This window comes from Candoia aspera, chromosome 15, assembly GCF_035149785.1.
Source record: "Candoia aspera isolate rCanAsp1 chromosome 15, rCanAsp1.hap2, whole genome shotgun sequence".
In the NCBI taxonomy this organism is placed as follows: Eukaryota; Metazoa; Chordata; class Lepidosauria; order Squamata; family Boidae; genus Candoia; species Candoia aspera.
In genome coordinates, this window is record NC_086167.1 from 3,989,849 (window position 1) to 4,002,998 (window position 13,150).

General features: G+C 53.9%; 2 protein-coding genes across 2 annotated transcripts in view; one reads left to right on the forward strand and one right to left on the reverse strand.

Annotated features, from left to right (window-relative positions):
- Positions 1-410: 410 nt before the first annotated feature.
- On the forward strand, positions 411-7,999 carry PLA2G3 (phospholipase A2 group III). Its single transcript, XM_063315811.1, has 7 exons — positions 411-924; positions 2,990-3,122; positions 3,345-3,479; positions 4,887-5,158; positions 5,895-6,024; positions 6,711-6,845; positions 7,736-7,999. Exons 1-7 carry the CDS (start codon positions 411-413, stop codon positions 7,920-7,922), a joined length of 1,506 nt encoding a protein of 501 aa, XP_063171881.1. The 3' UTR covers positions 7,923-7,999.
- Positions 8,000-9,915: 1,916 nt separating this feature from the next.
- INPP5J (inositol polyphosphate-5-phosphatase J) overlaps positions 9,916-13,150 on the reverse strand; it is a 51,810-nt gene continuing 48,575 nt past the window's right edge. The window contains exons 13-15 of the mRNA XM_063315812.1: positions 12,817-12,894; positions 11,788-11,892; positions 9,916-10,582 (exon numbers count right to left, since the gene is read on the reverse strand). Of these exons, the coding sequence (XP_063171882.1) occupies positions 9,953-10,582; positions 11,788-11,892; positions 12,817-12,894 (813 nt within the window). The 3' untranslated portion in view covers positions 9,916-9,952. The remainder of the gene's footprint in view (positions 10,583-11,787; positions 11,893-12,816; positions 12,895-13,150) is intronic.

The window sequence follows — 13,150 nt, forward strand, 5'->3', positions numbered from 1 at the left end:
CTGGAAAGGCAACTCACATCTCACCCACTCTAATTTATTTTTTGAGTCACCCCTACTGTACGGGAGGCACATGCCACCGTAGGAAGGCGCGGTCTGGTTGAGGGGAAGCGAACGCCAGGCGCCCATCTAATTGCTGGACGAAGAGGGGCCCGACACCCCGCGCAGGACAAGGGGCGATCTCCGCCGGCGGGAGCTGAGCGCGCAGGGGGAACTCCCGGTTTTGCGCGGCCCGAAAGCTAGCGTGGGAACGAGGGGGCGTGGCTCTACGGGTGGTGCTGCCAGAGCCGTCCAATCCCAGGCTCGCTTTGCGGCCGCGTCCACCTCTCGTTTAAAAAAGAGCCGCCTGGAGCAGCTCCCCATTCATTCCTCGCCGGCTTCGCGGCTCCTGGGGGGTTCGGTCCGCCCTGGCTATGGGCTTCTCCGCGCGCGTGCTGCCTCTGCTGCTGCTGCTGGCCCTCGGCCTGGCGCCCTCCCGCGCTCGCGGCTCCTGGACCGAAGCTAACACCGCCTGTCACACGAGGGCCACCGGGGGCCGCTCCCGGCTGCTCAGCTTCCTGTGGCTGCGCCCCGACGGGTCCCCGGCGGTCCTGGTGCAGAGCCTCTGGGACGCGCGCAGCTGGCAGTTGCTGGAGTGCGCCTGGCGGACGGAGCCGGCGCTAACCCGCCGCTACCTGGAGCTCTGCGCGCCGGGGCGGCTCCGCGACCCTCTGGTGCGCGCCTCCTGGGGGCCGGAGCTGCGGAGAGAGCTGGGCGCCTTGGAAGCGCGGCAAGGCGGCTGCAAGGGAGCCCCGGCCGCGGCAAGCAGCGTAGCGCCCGCAGGAGGGCAGGAAGCGCAGGCGCGCCCGCGGACTCGGCGGGGCTTGACGCTTCCCGGGACACTCTGGTGCGGAGCCGGGGACTCGGCTAGCCAGTCCTCCGAACTGGGTAAGGGGGGACGCGTCGGCTGGACTCGATTCTCGGCCTGCCCCACGCCACGGGGGAAGGAAACGACCATGCCTCGCCCTCGCGTGGAACCAGCACTCTTGCCAAATTCCCCGAGCTTGTCCAGTTCTTTTGCCTTTAAAAGTTGGGGTGCTTATCATCTGAATCTTTTTGCCCATCCACACAGGGAAAAACGGGAGATAAGTGTGTAAGACATTAGGAAGTTTCTTAATACGAAGCAGAAGCCGCCCTGTGGAACTCCTTGCCTCTAGATGCAGTGACGGGAGCTGTGGGTGGTTTTGAGAAAGAAAGAGGAATGCTTAATTAAAAATTAATACATCTGCCTCTCCTTTTTAGTCCTGGAGATGAGCTGCCTCCTCATATGGAGGTTTTATCTATGATCTAAACAGTACTGTAGTTGCCAAGGCTGGCAGAGGAACCCAAGAAGTCCAGTCCTGGTGATGAGCTTCTCAGTAGCTGTTTGATTGTTGGAGTTTTGTATGTAAGGTAATTTCATTGAACCAACATTCTAGGAACCAGCTTTGTTCAGCTTGCATGTGGAGAACAGTCTGCCCCTGGTTCCCAGTTGCACCTTTTTGCGAGATTCCTTTTCTTGTTGGAAAGAGCACAGCGTACCTGTCACCTCGAGGCGCAGCTGCGGCAATGTGCTGTTGCTCCCATCCTCAGAACCCGAGTGGAGACGAGTGGTAGTGACATCATTACTCTCCAGGCCTGCTGCACTTGAAGGGCCATAATAGCAGACCTGGGGTATTTAGTAATGTGCCAAGCAAGGGTTATACCCAAGGATGGAAGTCCAAATTATGTGTTCAAGCAGCTGAGTTCAAATCCTGTTAACAGGATTACTTTTCGAGTCTAGGCAGGCCCAGTGGTGACATTAAAAATGGAGCTTGAAAATTGGAGGAAAGTGCTTAATTTTAACAGTATAGTAAAGCACACATTCTGACAAATTGATTTCAAAACTGTGAGGACTTGAAGTTTATTTGAGCTTATTGAAGTTTATTGAAGTTTAATTGAGATCCAGGGGGAGGCATCCCTCCTATCAGCTTCTGTCTCTAGTGCACAGGGTAGAGCCCACTGCACCCCAGTATGACAGGGACATCACTCTGCAAATGGGAGAAAGGAAGACTCAAAGCTGCAATTACCTGGAAGGAAGTTATAGGTTATGTTCACACAACACACTTGACCATCTCGGGGACAAGCTGATTGGCTGCATTTATTCCACATGTAAACCAAGCACCTTTATCAGTTTGTGGCTTTGTGTACTGCGGGAACACAGTGCGTCATGTATCACACACATACCCCTTGCCACTAGGGATTAATTCAGGAAGCAGGTTATGCCTATTATATGGACACAGCCGTTGAATACTGGGGGGAGGGAGAAAGGTTTTGGGGTTTTTTTTTACAAAACTGCAGATGAAAATGTAAAGTGTTGAGTAATTAACATAAGAGACCACTTGCTGATGGGGCTCTACCAGGAAGGGCATCCTTTTCCCCCAAAACCTGTTTGAAATGGCCCTTTTCTGTATAGGGTGGTTGGCTCTGGAACGACGGCGCTGCCCCGAATGTGCTCATATACCCCGGGGAGGCCCGGGGATTAGAACTCATGGGCCAACAGCTCAAGCCAAGTCCAGACTGGGCCCTGCAGTTGGTGCTCAGCATTAGACTTCTATAATCCAAGGTTTATTATATGAGTATCTATCTATGTCAGAATTACATATGAATCCTGTAAGTATGATTGAAGGTGGTGGTGGAAGAATTCACCATTTTGATCAGCCTTTTTACCATGTGGGTCTCACTAGCCGTAGACGGAGTACAGCGCCTACCCTCCCTTTGGCTGTGCTGGTGAGAATTCTGGGCAAGTTCACTGCCCTCCCACACTGGGAATTTCTGGAGGCCCCAGTGTGGGAGGTCAATGTCGTGAAGAAGCACATTTCTGTTTCTTCTGTGACACCCACTGCCCCCTCCAGCTTTGCTCAGAGGTAGCCTCCAGGTGAGATCCGGGGGGGCTTGGCCTTTGTTCCTCTAATCCCTGTTCCTTCTGCTGCAGGGGTTTTCCAGGGCCCAGACGTGTGCTGTCGTGAACATGACCAGTGTGATGCGCACATCTCCCCTCTAGGGTTTAAGTACGGCATCCGTAACTACCGCCTGCACACCGTTTCTCACTGCAGCTGTGATAACAGGCGAGTACAGGATCCTGGGAAGCTGGGTTTTGACTTAGCCTTGTCCAACCTGGCACCCTCCCAATGTGTTCCTGTCACCCTCCTGCATTGTTGGTTATGATGGTGGAGGATGCTGGGAGGTGTAGTCCAAAACACATGGCGACTGGCAAATTGGGGAATGATGGTCGTAAGAGAAAACTGTCTAACTATGAACAGACGTTCTTCCTCTGGATCTTTCAACAGGTTCAGGGATTGCTTGAGGAACCTCAGTGACACCATCTCCAACTTCATTGGGACCAGCTTCTTCAATTTGCTGGAAACCCCATGCTTTGACCTGGAAGAGAGCGAGGAGTGCCTTGAATGGCACTGGTGGGGCGGGTGAGTAAGCCAGCTCTGGGTTGTGTCTGAGTGAGGAAATAATAGGAGCCAGTGATCTTTTCAGGTAACGAGTGCCAAATTAAAAAAATAATAAATGGACTGAAATCTTGTGCAACTTGTTTTTTGAGGTTTTGTGGGCTCTGTTTCCTGGTGTCAAGCATGGGGTGCTGTTCCTGGATGTCAGATTCATGGCCATCAAAATGCAACATTGGCTCAACTCCATTGGATGCCAAGGTTGCAGAATACTTGTGCAACAGGAGAGGAGCTTGCTTCCCACTCCAAGATAATTTAAAACTGTGGATTTGGTAATGGCCATTGAGTCCACCCACTGCCTATGGCAGGAATCCAAGTGTCCCCCCAGTGAGAGCTGAACAGCCTCTGCGCAAACCCCTCCAAGAAGAAGAACCTCCCCCTTTTCCTCTGGGTCATTGCTTCCACTATTAAACTGTTCATAGTATTAGGATTTTTTTCCTACTGTTTAATCAGAATGCTTTCCTATAACTTAACTCTGTTGTTCTGTCTCCTATACTTCATGGTGGTAGAAAACAGGTCCTGATTGACTTCCCTGTATTCAAGATACTTGAAAAATGCTATTTTATTCTCCTCACCCCAGTTATCTTTTCTCAAGGCTAAACCTGCCTGGCTTCCTCAATTTCTCCTGGAAAGTCCTTCACGGTCCTCACTGTCTTTCTTTGCAGCTTTTTCCCAAGACCCAGAACTGGACCCGATATTCAGGCAGGGGCAGGCCAGTGTAGAACTGAACAGAAGCAGTGCTTCTCACACTTGGGAAATCTTGATGCAGCCTAAAACTGCACTTGCCTTCGTTGCTGCTGTGTCACCTGGCTGACTCATATTCAGCTAGTTTTCCGCTATGATCCAGTTAATGTAACTTAACTTAGGATTCTGAGAAGCTTTGATCCACTACAATTCTGAGAGCCTTTGCACGTACTGTACCCAAGGCAGGTATTCCTCATCTTGTATCTGTGTACTGGATTTCTTTTCCCAAAATGAACTTAACGCAGTATTTCCCAACTTTCATGACATCTGGAAACATGGACTTCCCAATTTCCAAATTTCCCAGCCAACATGGCTGTTACTAAAAATTTTGGAAGTCCATCTATCTGCCTAAGCTGGAGAACACTGTTCTAATCCACCAAGATTGTTTTAGATTTTGTTCTTTCCTCAAAGGTACTAGCTATCCCACCCAATTCTGTGGTGACTGCAGATTTCCTGGTTTCTCCATCTCATGCAGGACACAAATTCAAGTTATGTAGCTGATTTTTTCTGGGAGGCTTTAGGCTGAAAAGATACATCAGGAAACCCAGGGGGATTGCATAAGCCATGGTCAGTGTGTTGCGCAAATGCAGAGATTGAGCAGTGCCCTTGACCTCTTCTGTCCTACACTAGGTGTAAGAGGTATGGCCCAATGCCGCTGGCTCACATGGTGGATCCAAGCCCATATCACCCCATTGAGGACCCCAACACTACCACATCTCCTCCCGAGCCCAGAAGGCATCGAGGTAAAGGGCAAAAGCCCAGCTGGAAAGGCAGAAAAGGGCGGAAGAAGCTGGCCGAGGAGAAGAAGGGGCTGCCACCCAAGGTGCAGGGTCCAATCACCCCACTGACCCCGACCACCAAGCCAGATCAAGCCACTCCCATCCCAGGAACAAGCTCCTCCGGTAAGGAGACCGTAAATTCCTCCCACTTAAATGTCAGAAGAATTATTAATGGGGTAGAAGGAGCAGGTAAAAATAATCGCTTGTTCTCTCTCAGATTGACAAGTTGGGCCTTTCCAAGCTTTTGCCAAAAAGAAACCTGTTTGTGTTTCTGAACCTGATGGTTTGTCCTTCACCTTGGGGACCAACGTAGAAGTTTAGTTTTAGACTAGGACCTGGGAAGCCTGGGTTCAAATCCACCCTCTGCCATGGGAGCTCTGGAGGTGATTTTGGCCCAGCCCAGCCTACCTCACAGGGTTGTTATATTGGAAGAAAAAAGCTGAAAGAGGCATTCTCTGGATGTCATCTTGGGCTCCTGGAGGAGGAGGAGGATATACAACACAAAAAAGTATCTTTCACTGTCCCCAAAAAGCTTCCATTGGCCATGCCAACTGGGAATTCCAAGAATTGCAATTCCTGGGTAACTGAAGCTCAGCCTGAAAGTTGGCGAGAAGGTCCCAGGCTTAAAAGACAATAAATGGGATTGGAAGAAAGGGAGTTGATATTCACGATGGCCAACTCAGATGCCCGAATAGCAGGCAATGGGGTGCAAAAAGGAGCTGGAGTTGCCTTCCTGATTACCTGCTCCTGGCCTCCCAGGTGGCCCCTCCTGGCCACGGTGGGAAGACTTGACGTGGGGCTCCGTGGGTGACCTGACCCTTGACTCCTCGGTTGAACTGCTGCCCATCTCTCTCTCCAGCCCTGTCACAGAGGTGCCGCTGCTACCAACGGCTGGATCGGTGCCCCTTCAAAATTGCTCCCAATGAGTTCAGGTACCAGCTCCACAATTCAGATGACCGCACCCTCTTCCACTGCAACTGCACCCGCCGGTAAGCATCGCCCCTCCCCAGACCTCAAATGGCCCCAGCCGCAGGGACTGGGTGGCAAGAATGGGGGGGGGGGAGCGGAGGAGAGAGTGAGAAGGAAGGGCCACGATCCATGGAATCAGAGAACTGGGCTATGGGGAGCTGCGCAGGCAGTCTGATGAGGAAGTGGAGCATCTCCAATAGCTCCATTCTGGTGATCTGCACGGAGTGTGGATCCCTCCCCAAAGGTGTTGGAGCTGTAACTCCAAGCATGTAACCCCAGCATGGAAGGTGGTGGCTGGTTTCACACAAGACACTTAATCCCAGGTGCTCTGTTTGCACCCCAAACGCACCCGTATCCTGGTTTCATATGATGCCGTAAATTCACACAGGTGAAGTTCCTGGAATACCAGTTGCAAACTTCCCAGCCCCATTTGGACCTCATCCAGCACACTGTGCAAACCCGACCTGAGAGTTGTAGTCCTGCCCACTTGTGTCTGGGGGCGGGGTGGGGGGACCTGGTTAAGGAAGATTGGTAGGGGCCCAGTCTTCCTTAATGGAGAGGCGGAAAACCCAGGCGAGGGTTCTCTTGGCCTGCAATGTTTGAGGGGCTCTGCAGGATTGTGGCCTTCCCCCTGGCTGCGTTCCAGAAGCTCAGGACGGCAGAAGATTTAAGGCAAGTTGACTCCTCGGCCCCTTTCTCCCCACAGGTTGGCCCAGTTCCTGCGCAGGAGGAAGGGTCCCAATGAGGTGGAAGAGGAAGTTCTGTCCCACTACGTCTCCCACTCCTGCTTTGTTCTGGAAGCCCTCCCAGGCTGCACGACGGGAGAGGAAGGCCGGCCCAAGTGAGTAGAGCCACTCTGTGCTGCCTGCGCCTGCCACGCTCCCCGCCTCTTCTGCGCCTGCTCCCTCCCCTCCCGCCTCAGCCAGACAACTAATTCGTAGGACGAGGAGTGTCCCTGGAGTGGATCAGTGCTGAGATTTGATCTTTTCTGATCCTGTAGTCTGCAGTAGCCAAAAATCAGGAGGAGACCAGTAAGCCTCTTTTCTGACTAACATGTTTTGTTGAAAGCCATAAGCTGCAGTGCACAGAAGCTTTTGCCTTTCAATAACGTGCGTCAGTAAACCAAACTCCTGGTTTCTGATTCTGCACTGGGTTTCATTTTGGCTTGCAAAGATGGGAATCAACATCTCTGATGTTTTAGCCTTCCTGGGGAACTGAAGACACTTGCCAGGCAAAACGTTTCTGTTGCGGAATGAAATTTTGCTTTGACCCGGGAGATGAAAAGGGCTGACGGCAAGGAGGTTCCTGTATCTTGTCGGAAAGGAAGTAACTGCAAGGGGCCAAGTGGGCGCTTCCTTGTGCAGAGAGCTGCCTCTCAGGACAGCTGCTGCGCTGCCTGCAGATTGAGCTCAGGCCACTGAGGTTTGGTGCCGAAAGGTTGTGGGTGGGGAGGAAAAGGGAGAAGCGGAAGAGTCCTGCTCTCCGTCTAGGTCTAACGTTCCCTTGCCTGCCTTTTCACACGCCTACGCCTGGGGGTAAACTGGGCTCCTCCCCCTTTGGTGAGATCACCTGCTGGCTTCCTGCAACCCTCCGCAACATCGGGAGCATCTGCAGCCCAGCCTCGCTTTCCCGCCAGCCTTCTTTCTGGAGATGCCCCATGCTGCCAGCTCTTGCTTTAGGCTCCTGCTTCAGTGAAGGCTGGCCCAACTGCTCTGTCCCTTCCTCCTGCAGCTGCATCAGCGTTGGCAAAGCCATCCTGGCCCCGGCTCGCCACCTCACCAACCGGCTGACTGGCAAACGGGCAGGGGCCTCTTTCAAAGTGAAGCGCCAAGGACGGGCATCCCTCAAGGGAGCCACCAAGCTGTTTGACAAGTGTGTGCAGCTGGTGCGAGCCAACCTCCCCCTGGTGCCACGCTGAGCAAGGGCACCTTTGCCACTGTGCACGTGAGAGGGCCGAGCCCAGGAAGAGAACACAGCAGAGCTCAGCCATGCCGGGGTGGGTGGGGGGCTTTCCATGTGTTTCCTTTGGCCCATGAGCAGGGGCCCAGTGCGGAAGACCCCACTGCCAGCATGAAGACCCAGGCCCAGAGACTCTCCATTGGGCAAGGCCGTCCAGCCACCCTCTGCCGCAAGGAACTCAGTGTCAGCAGGCACCGGACTCGACAACACTCCAGGCCTGGTGCTTTGAAGCTGGACGATGGGGCTGAGCCCAAAGCAAGAGGGCGGGGAGAGGCGAGGCAGCAGCCAGGCGCTCCTTCCAAGCTGTGCCTCTCAAGCGGGTGTCCTGAGGAGCTCCTCTTGCTAAGGAGGGAGGGCTCCTCCTTTGCCCCCCCACCTGTGCTATCCTCACAAGGAGGGTGGGGGAAGCTGTGATTTATTAGGGGAGGGAGGATACAGCCAATCCGGGCTAGTGGTTAAGGCAACGGGCTAGAAACCAGGAGGCTGTGAGTTCTAGTCCCGCCTGAGGCATGAAAGCCAGCTGGGTGACCTTGGGCCAGCCACTCTCCCTCAGCCCAACCACCTCACAGGGTTGTTGTTGTGGGGAAAAGAGGAGGAGGAAGGAGTATTAGGTATGTTCGCCACCTTGAGTTATTTATAAAAATAATAAAGGCGGGATAGAAAATAAATATTGTGGGGCTATGAATAACATAGGGGATGTGGTGGCACTGCGAGTTAAACTGCTGAGCTGCTGAGCTTGTCGATTGGAAGGTCGGTTCGAATCCGTATGACGGGGTGAGCTCCCATTGCTAGTCCCAGCTCCTGCCAACCTAGCAGTTCGAAAACATGCAAAGGTGAGTAGATTAATAGGTACCGCTTTGGCAGGCAGGTAACGGAGTTCTGTTTAGTCATGCCAGCCACATGACCACAGAGGAAGTGTCTACGGACAAACGCCGGCTCTTCGGCTTTGAAACGGAGATGAGCACCACCCCCTAGAGTCCGACATGACTGGACTTAATGTCAAGGGAAACCTTTACCTTTACTTATGAATAACATAGCAGTAAAATGTTTTCCAACCATGACTTGGGCTCTTCTTTGTTTGGGGAAGTAAGAAAAGGGGAGGCTGCAGGAGTGTTGGGTGGAGCATCACCTCTTCCCAGCCCCGCCCCCTCCTGCATGGGGAGACAGCGGCATGCCTCTTTTGTCAAGGCTGGTAGATGATTTATTGGAGGGGTGGGGAGCAAGCGAGAACAGACTGCGTCCACTCTGAACTCGTCCCGGTGAAGATCCCTAATCTGTCTGGGGAGAGACCAACACCCACTCCCCAGCCCCCCCCCACAGATTTCCTCCCTCCCCATTCCGAGCCACCCTCCGTCCTCAGTCTTCGCTGGAAGTGCCACCGCAGCCCCAGGAGGCTTGGGCTTGGCTGCAGCCGGCCCGGGTCCATCGCTACGAGCTTGACTGGGCCCCTGGCTGACCCCAGTGCTCACAACACGGGGCCTTGGAGTGGCCTTTCTCCCCGACTGTGCTCTTCTCACCCCTCTTCAAGCCGGGAGCCTGAGCTCCTTGGCCACTGCCAGGTGAGCTCCGAGCAACTCTGGGTGAAGGGGAGACAGGTGCCGCTGTCCTCTGGCTTCGGCCCGCTCTATCGCGCTCTCCCACCGCTCAGCAGGGAGAAGAGGTGCCTTGCCTTGGGTGGGCCAAGAGGAGCGCCAGGAAGGTGCGGGATGCGGATGCGGCTCTGGGTGCTTGGTGGAGAAGGAGCTCCCCAAAGGGGACGAGGGGTGCTCTGGGTGGCTGAGAGGGTCAGGCCTTTGGTTGACACACGGGCACCGACCCAGACATGGGGCTATTGCCAAGCAGACGGGGTGGGGTGGAACCGCGGTAGCGCCTCTCCTGGGTCTGCCCCCACCAGAACAGATGCATCGAGGGAGAGCAAGGCGGGCAAAGACATAAGGGGGCACCGGCACGCACGCTGCACAGGGTGATGGCTGAGCAGGCTCTGCCCCCTTAGGGCCTGGTATTGCAGCTGTGGCTGTGGGGGTCGTGCCCTCCCCCCTCTTGTGGGGAAGTGCTAAAGAGAGCCGCGAGCCCCACCGTGGGGCTGGTGGGGCTCATCCTCCGCCCGGGCAAGCTCGGGTCACAGCTCTCACGCTGGGACCCCATGGCCCGGTCAACAGTCTCCAGGCGCACGGCAGGCAGCAGGCCCAGATTCCGCGGATCGGCCCTGGCCAGGGGACTCTCCTCGAAGCGCCAGCCTGTCCAGGCCTGGGGGGTGGTGATGGTGGAGGAGGAGGAGGCCTCTGAGTGCTGTGCCATCTCCCGCGACTTGGAACGACACCGCGGGCTGTCCTTGGAGAAGTGGATGCTGGGGATGTCGGCCTTCAGAATGCTGCTGTGGCGGCGCCCCTGGGGCGAGGGGCTGCGGCTGGCCCCTTGGTCTCGGCTTGAGGACCGCAACAGCAGCCCCTGGAACTTGGCCAGGCTGGGGCTGCGGCTCCGGTGGCCGTGCATCTTCCCAGGGCTGGGGCTGCGGGACTTGGGGCCGAGGAGCACTAGCGTGCTGTCGTCGTCCTCTTCGGAGGTGCTGTTGGTGCTGTCCGTGGGGCTGCTGATCTGCTCCGGGGTGGGCAAGGAAATCTAGAGCAAGGAAATGTGGGGTAAGGGTTCCTCAGATCACAAGCACTGTTCGTACCTTACCCTAAACCCAGACTATCGGAATATCATTGCTGCATTCGCGCAACATGCAGTGCCCAAACCAATAAGCCCTTCAGGCGAAGCCTGATCCGCCCAGCATGCAAAGACAACAGCTGGGCTTCCAGAACACACTGAAGCATACACCACCCAACCCAGTGTAGCGTGTGGTGGAAACCCAGCCACACAAAGTCGCACACAGCTGGCACACAGCAAGGCCAGCTCTCCATCTCTCCCAGACAAGGTTCAACTGGCCAGGAGCACTGCAGGGACTGGCACACCTTTTCACACTAATTGCTGTTGCAGTTGCAGCTACATGACTAAATGACTGGCGATCTCATACGCTGTTGTGCATCACAACTGGGACTTCAAAGGGAATGAAAGTGATAGAAAAGAATAAAGAGAAGAATAAAAGATCAGTTCCATGGGCCTCTGCACTATAGCCAAGTGAAGTTAACTGGCATGACTTGATTTCCAAACATTTTTTTAAAAATCTAGGCAGAGGGAAGAAAAAAAAGTTGCTTTAATTATTCCTTCCTGGCAAAAAAACAGGCCAGCAGTAGCAGGCTGGACTGTCTGGCCTGTTTTTTGCCAGCAAGAGGCGCCTGAGTGGGTGCAGTGATGTCGAAATACAAGTCCTGCCTTGCAGTGGCATCGCAATGCAGGCGTGCACAGAAGGGGCCTGCACGAAGATGCCGTAACTTGTCTCTCTTTGTTGCAGATATCCCTGATCAGTTCACTTGTGAAATCTGCTAGCGAGCAGCGGCAAGGTGAGAGGGAGTTCTTGTTCCACCCTCCTGCAACCCAGGGTGGCCTTTCAGATAAGTGGACCCCAACTCCCAGATTTCTTAGCAAAGGTCTAGTGGACTGGGGAATTCTGGGAGTTGAAATCCAAGGATCTCAAGGGCAACCTGGCTGGGAAAAGCTGCCCTAACTGTATAACAGTTCCCATTCCTGGAGCCGTCGCAGGAGGATGCAAGGCGATGCAAACATCAGCAGCGCAAACCATGTTGCTGCCATGGTGCAAAAGGCCTCTTGGAAGCCACATCTCGGGGCATTAGCAGCGGTTCCCCAGGAACAGAGGGAAGTGAGGGTCCTGGGCTGGCTCTGGGGGCCAGCGACGTCCTGCCCCCTGCCTCTCTGGTGCTCACCTGGAAGGGGTCTGTCACACCCACCATACAGCTGCAGCTGTTGCTGTAGAAGCCGAGGATGTAATCCCCCTTCCCTTTGGGCAGGGACTCCTCTGGAAACGCCAGCTAGTTGGAAGAGAGAAAAAGAGGGAGGAGGCTGAGGCACAGCAGAAGAGGACCGACTCACAAACCGGCACTGGACTTACCATTTTGTGCCACCTTTCACAGTTTGAGGGTGGGCTAGCCTACCACTACCACCATTCCCTAGTAAGCACAGCATGAGGCTGACAGATGATGAGGGTGGCAGTCCAATGTACCTGGGGGTCAGCAGGCAGGGAAGCCTTGGTGGCCATTACTAGTAGGGGTAAGGAGAAATATAACCAGTACATCTCCACAAGCAGGGGGTTGGACTAGATGCCCCCCCAATCCCCCTTCCAACTCCATGATTCTAAGATGCCAGGGTAGGAATGTTAATGAGAAGCAGCAAGCAAGCATCGTCTACCTGTTAACTCTGAAAGTGTGTTGACTTGATGCATTTCAACCTGATCAGTTAAAAACTGTATTCATGCATCTTGAACATGGTTAGTTTTACCTCCAGTTAGCTTATTGGAGTGTGTAAACCTAGCTCATTTGGCTAGCTTATGGTTCAACATTTGGTACAAACCCAGAAAATAGGCCAGTTTAGTAACAACCCTAGGTGATGTATTTATTCATTGCTATCCCTTCTTCCCTCTTGTGCATGGGGCCATTTTGTCCTCATCATGCCAAACCTGTGAGGTAGATTGGGCAGAAAAGAGGAGCGGCTCAAAGTCACTTGGTGAGCTCAGGATCAAGTGAAGGCTCAGACTTGGGTCTCCCCAGCATCAAACCTCAAGACTTGCATTTAAGTCACCAATGAAATTGTTCTCCAGATAAGGACGCACTCCCATCGTGTGAAAAGAGCCAGCTCATCAGCCCATCACCTGGGATACAACCTCTTTCTGAGATCAAATCTCTTTGGCTTGCAGAGAGAAAGCTCCATTTGTTCACATCCTCTTGGTTCGCAATTACCTGGTAAAGGTGACTCTCAGTATCTTCCTGCCTGGCCCATACATAGGCTATGTAGTCCTTGCAGTGCCGGAAACCCACCTGAAGGGGAGAAAAATCACGAGAAGTTTCCTCAGGACCTCCCTGTTGCTGCTGTGATGCCCAGACAATTCTGCTTCTCCATGCACTGAGAAGGGCTCACACCGCCTCTTAATTTGTGGTTTCAATCATCTGTTCACTTTGCACAGGGGTACACATTTTTTTCCGACCATCTTGGGCTTCTGCTGGGGGTCCAGATTCCAAAAAGAAACAGGCAGGGCCTTGGCAAGAACTTAATGCAGATTTCAGTTTGCTTATG

What these genes read in the sequence shown, in the direction of transcription:
- PLA2G3 (XM_063315811.1), top strand. Translation starts at nt 411, where the DNA reads ATGGGCTTCTCCGCGCGCGTGCTGCCTCTGCTGCTGCTGCTGGCCCTC. An exon ending in GAATGGCACTGGTGGGGCGG is followed by an intron (nt 3,480 to 4,886) that starts GTGAGTAAGCCA and finishes GTCCTACACTAG; the next exon opens with GTGTAAGAGGTATGGCCCAA. An exon ending in CACTGCAACTGCACCCGCCG is followed by an intron (nt 6,025 to 6,710) that starts GTAAGCATCGCC and finishes TTCTCCCCACAG; the next exon opens with GTTGGCCCAGTTCCTGCGCA.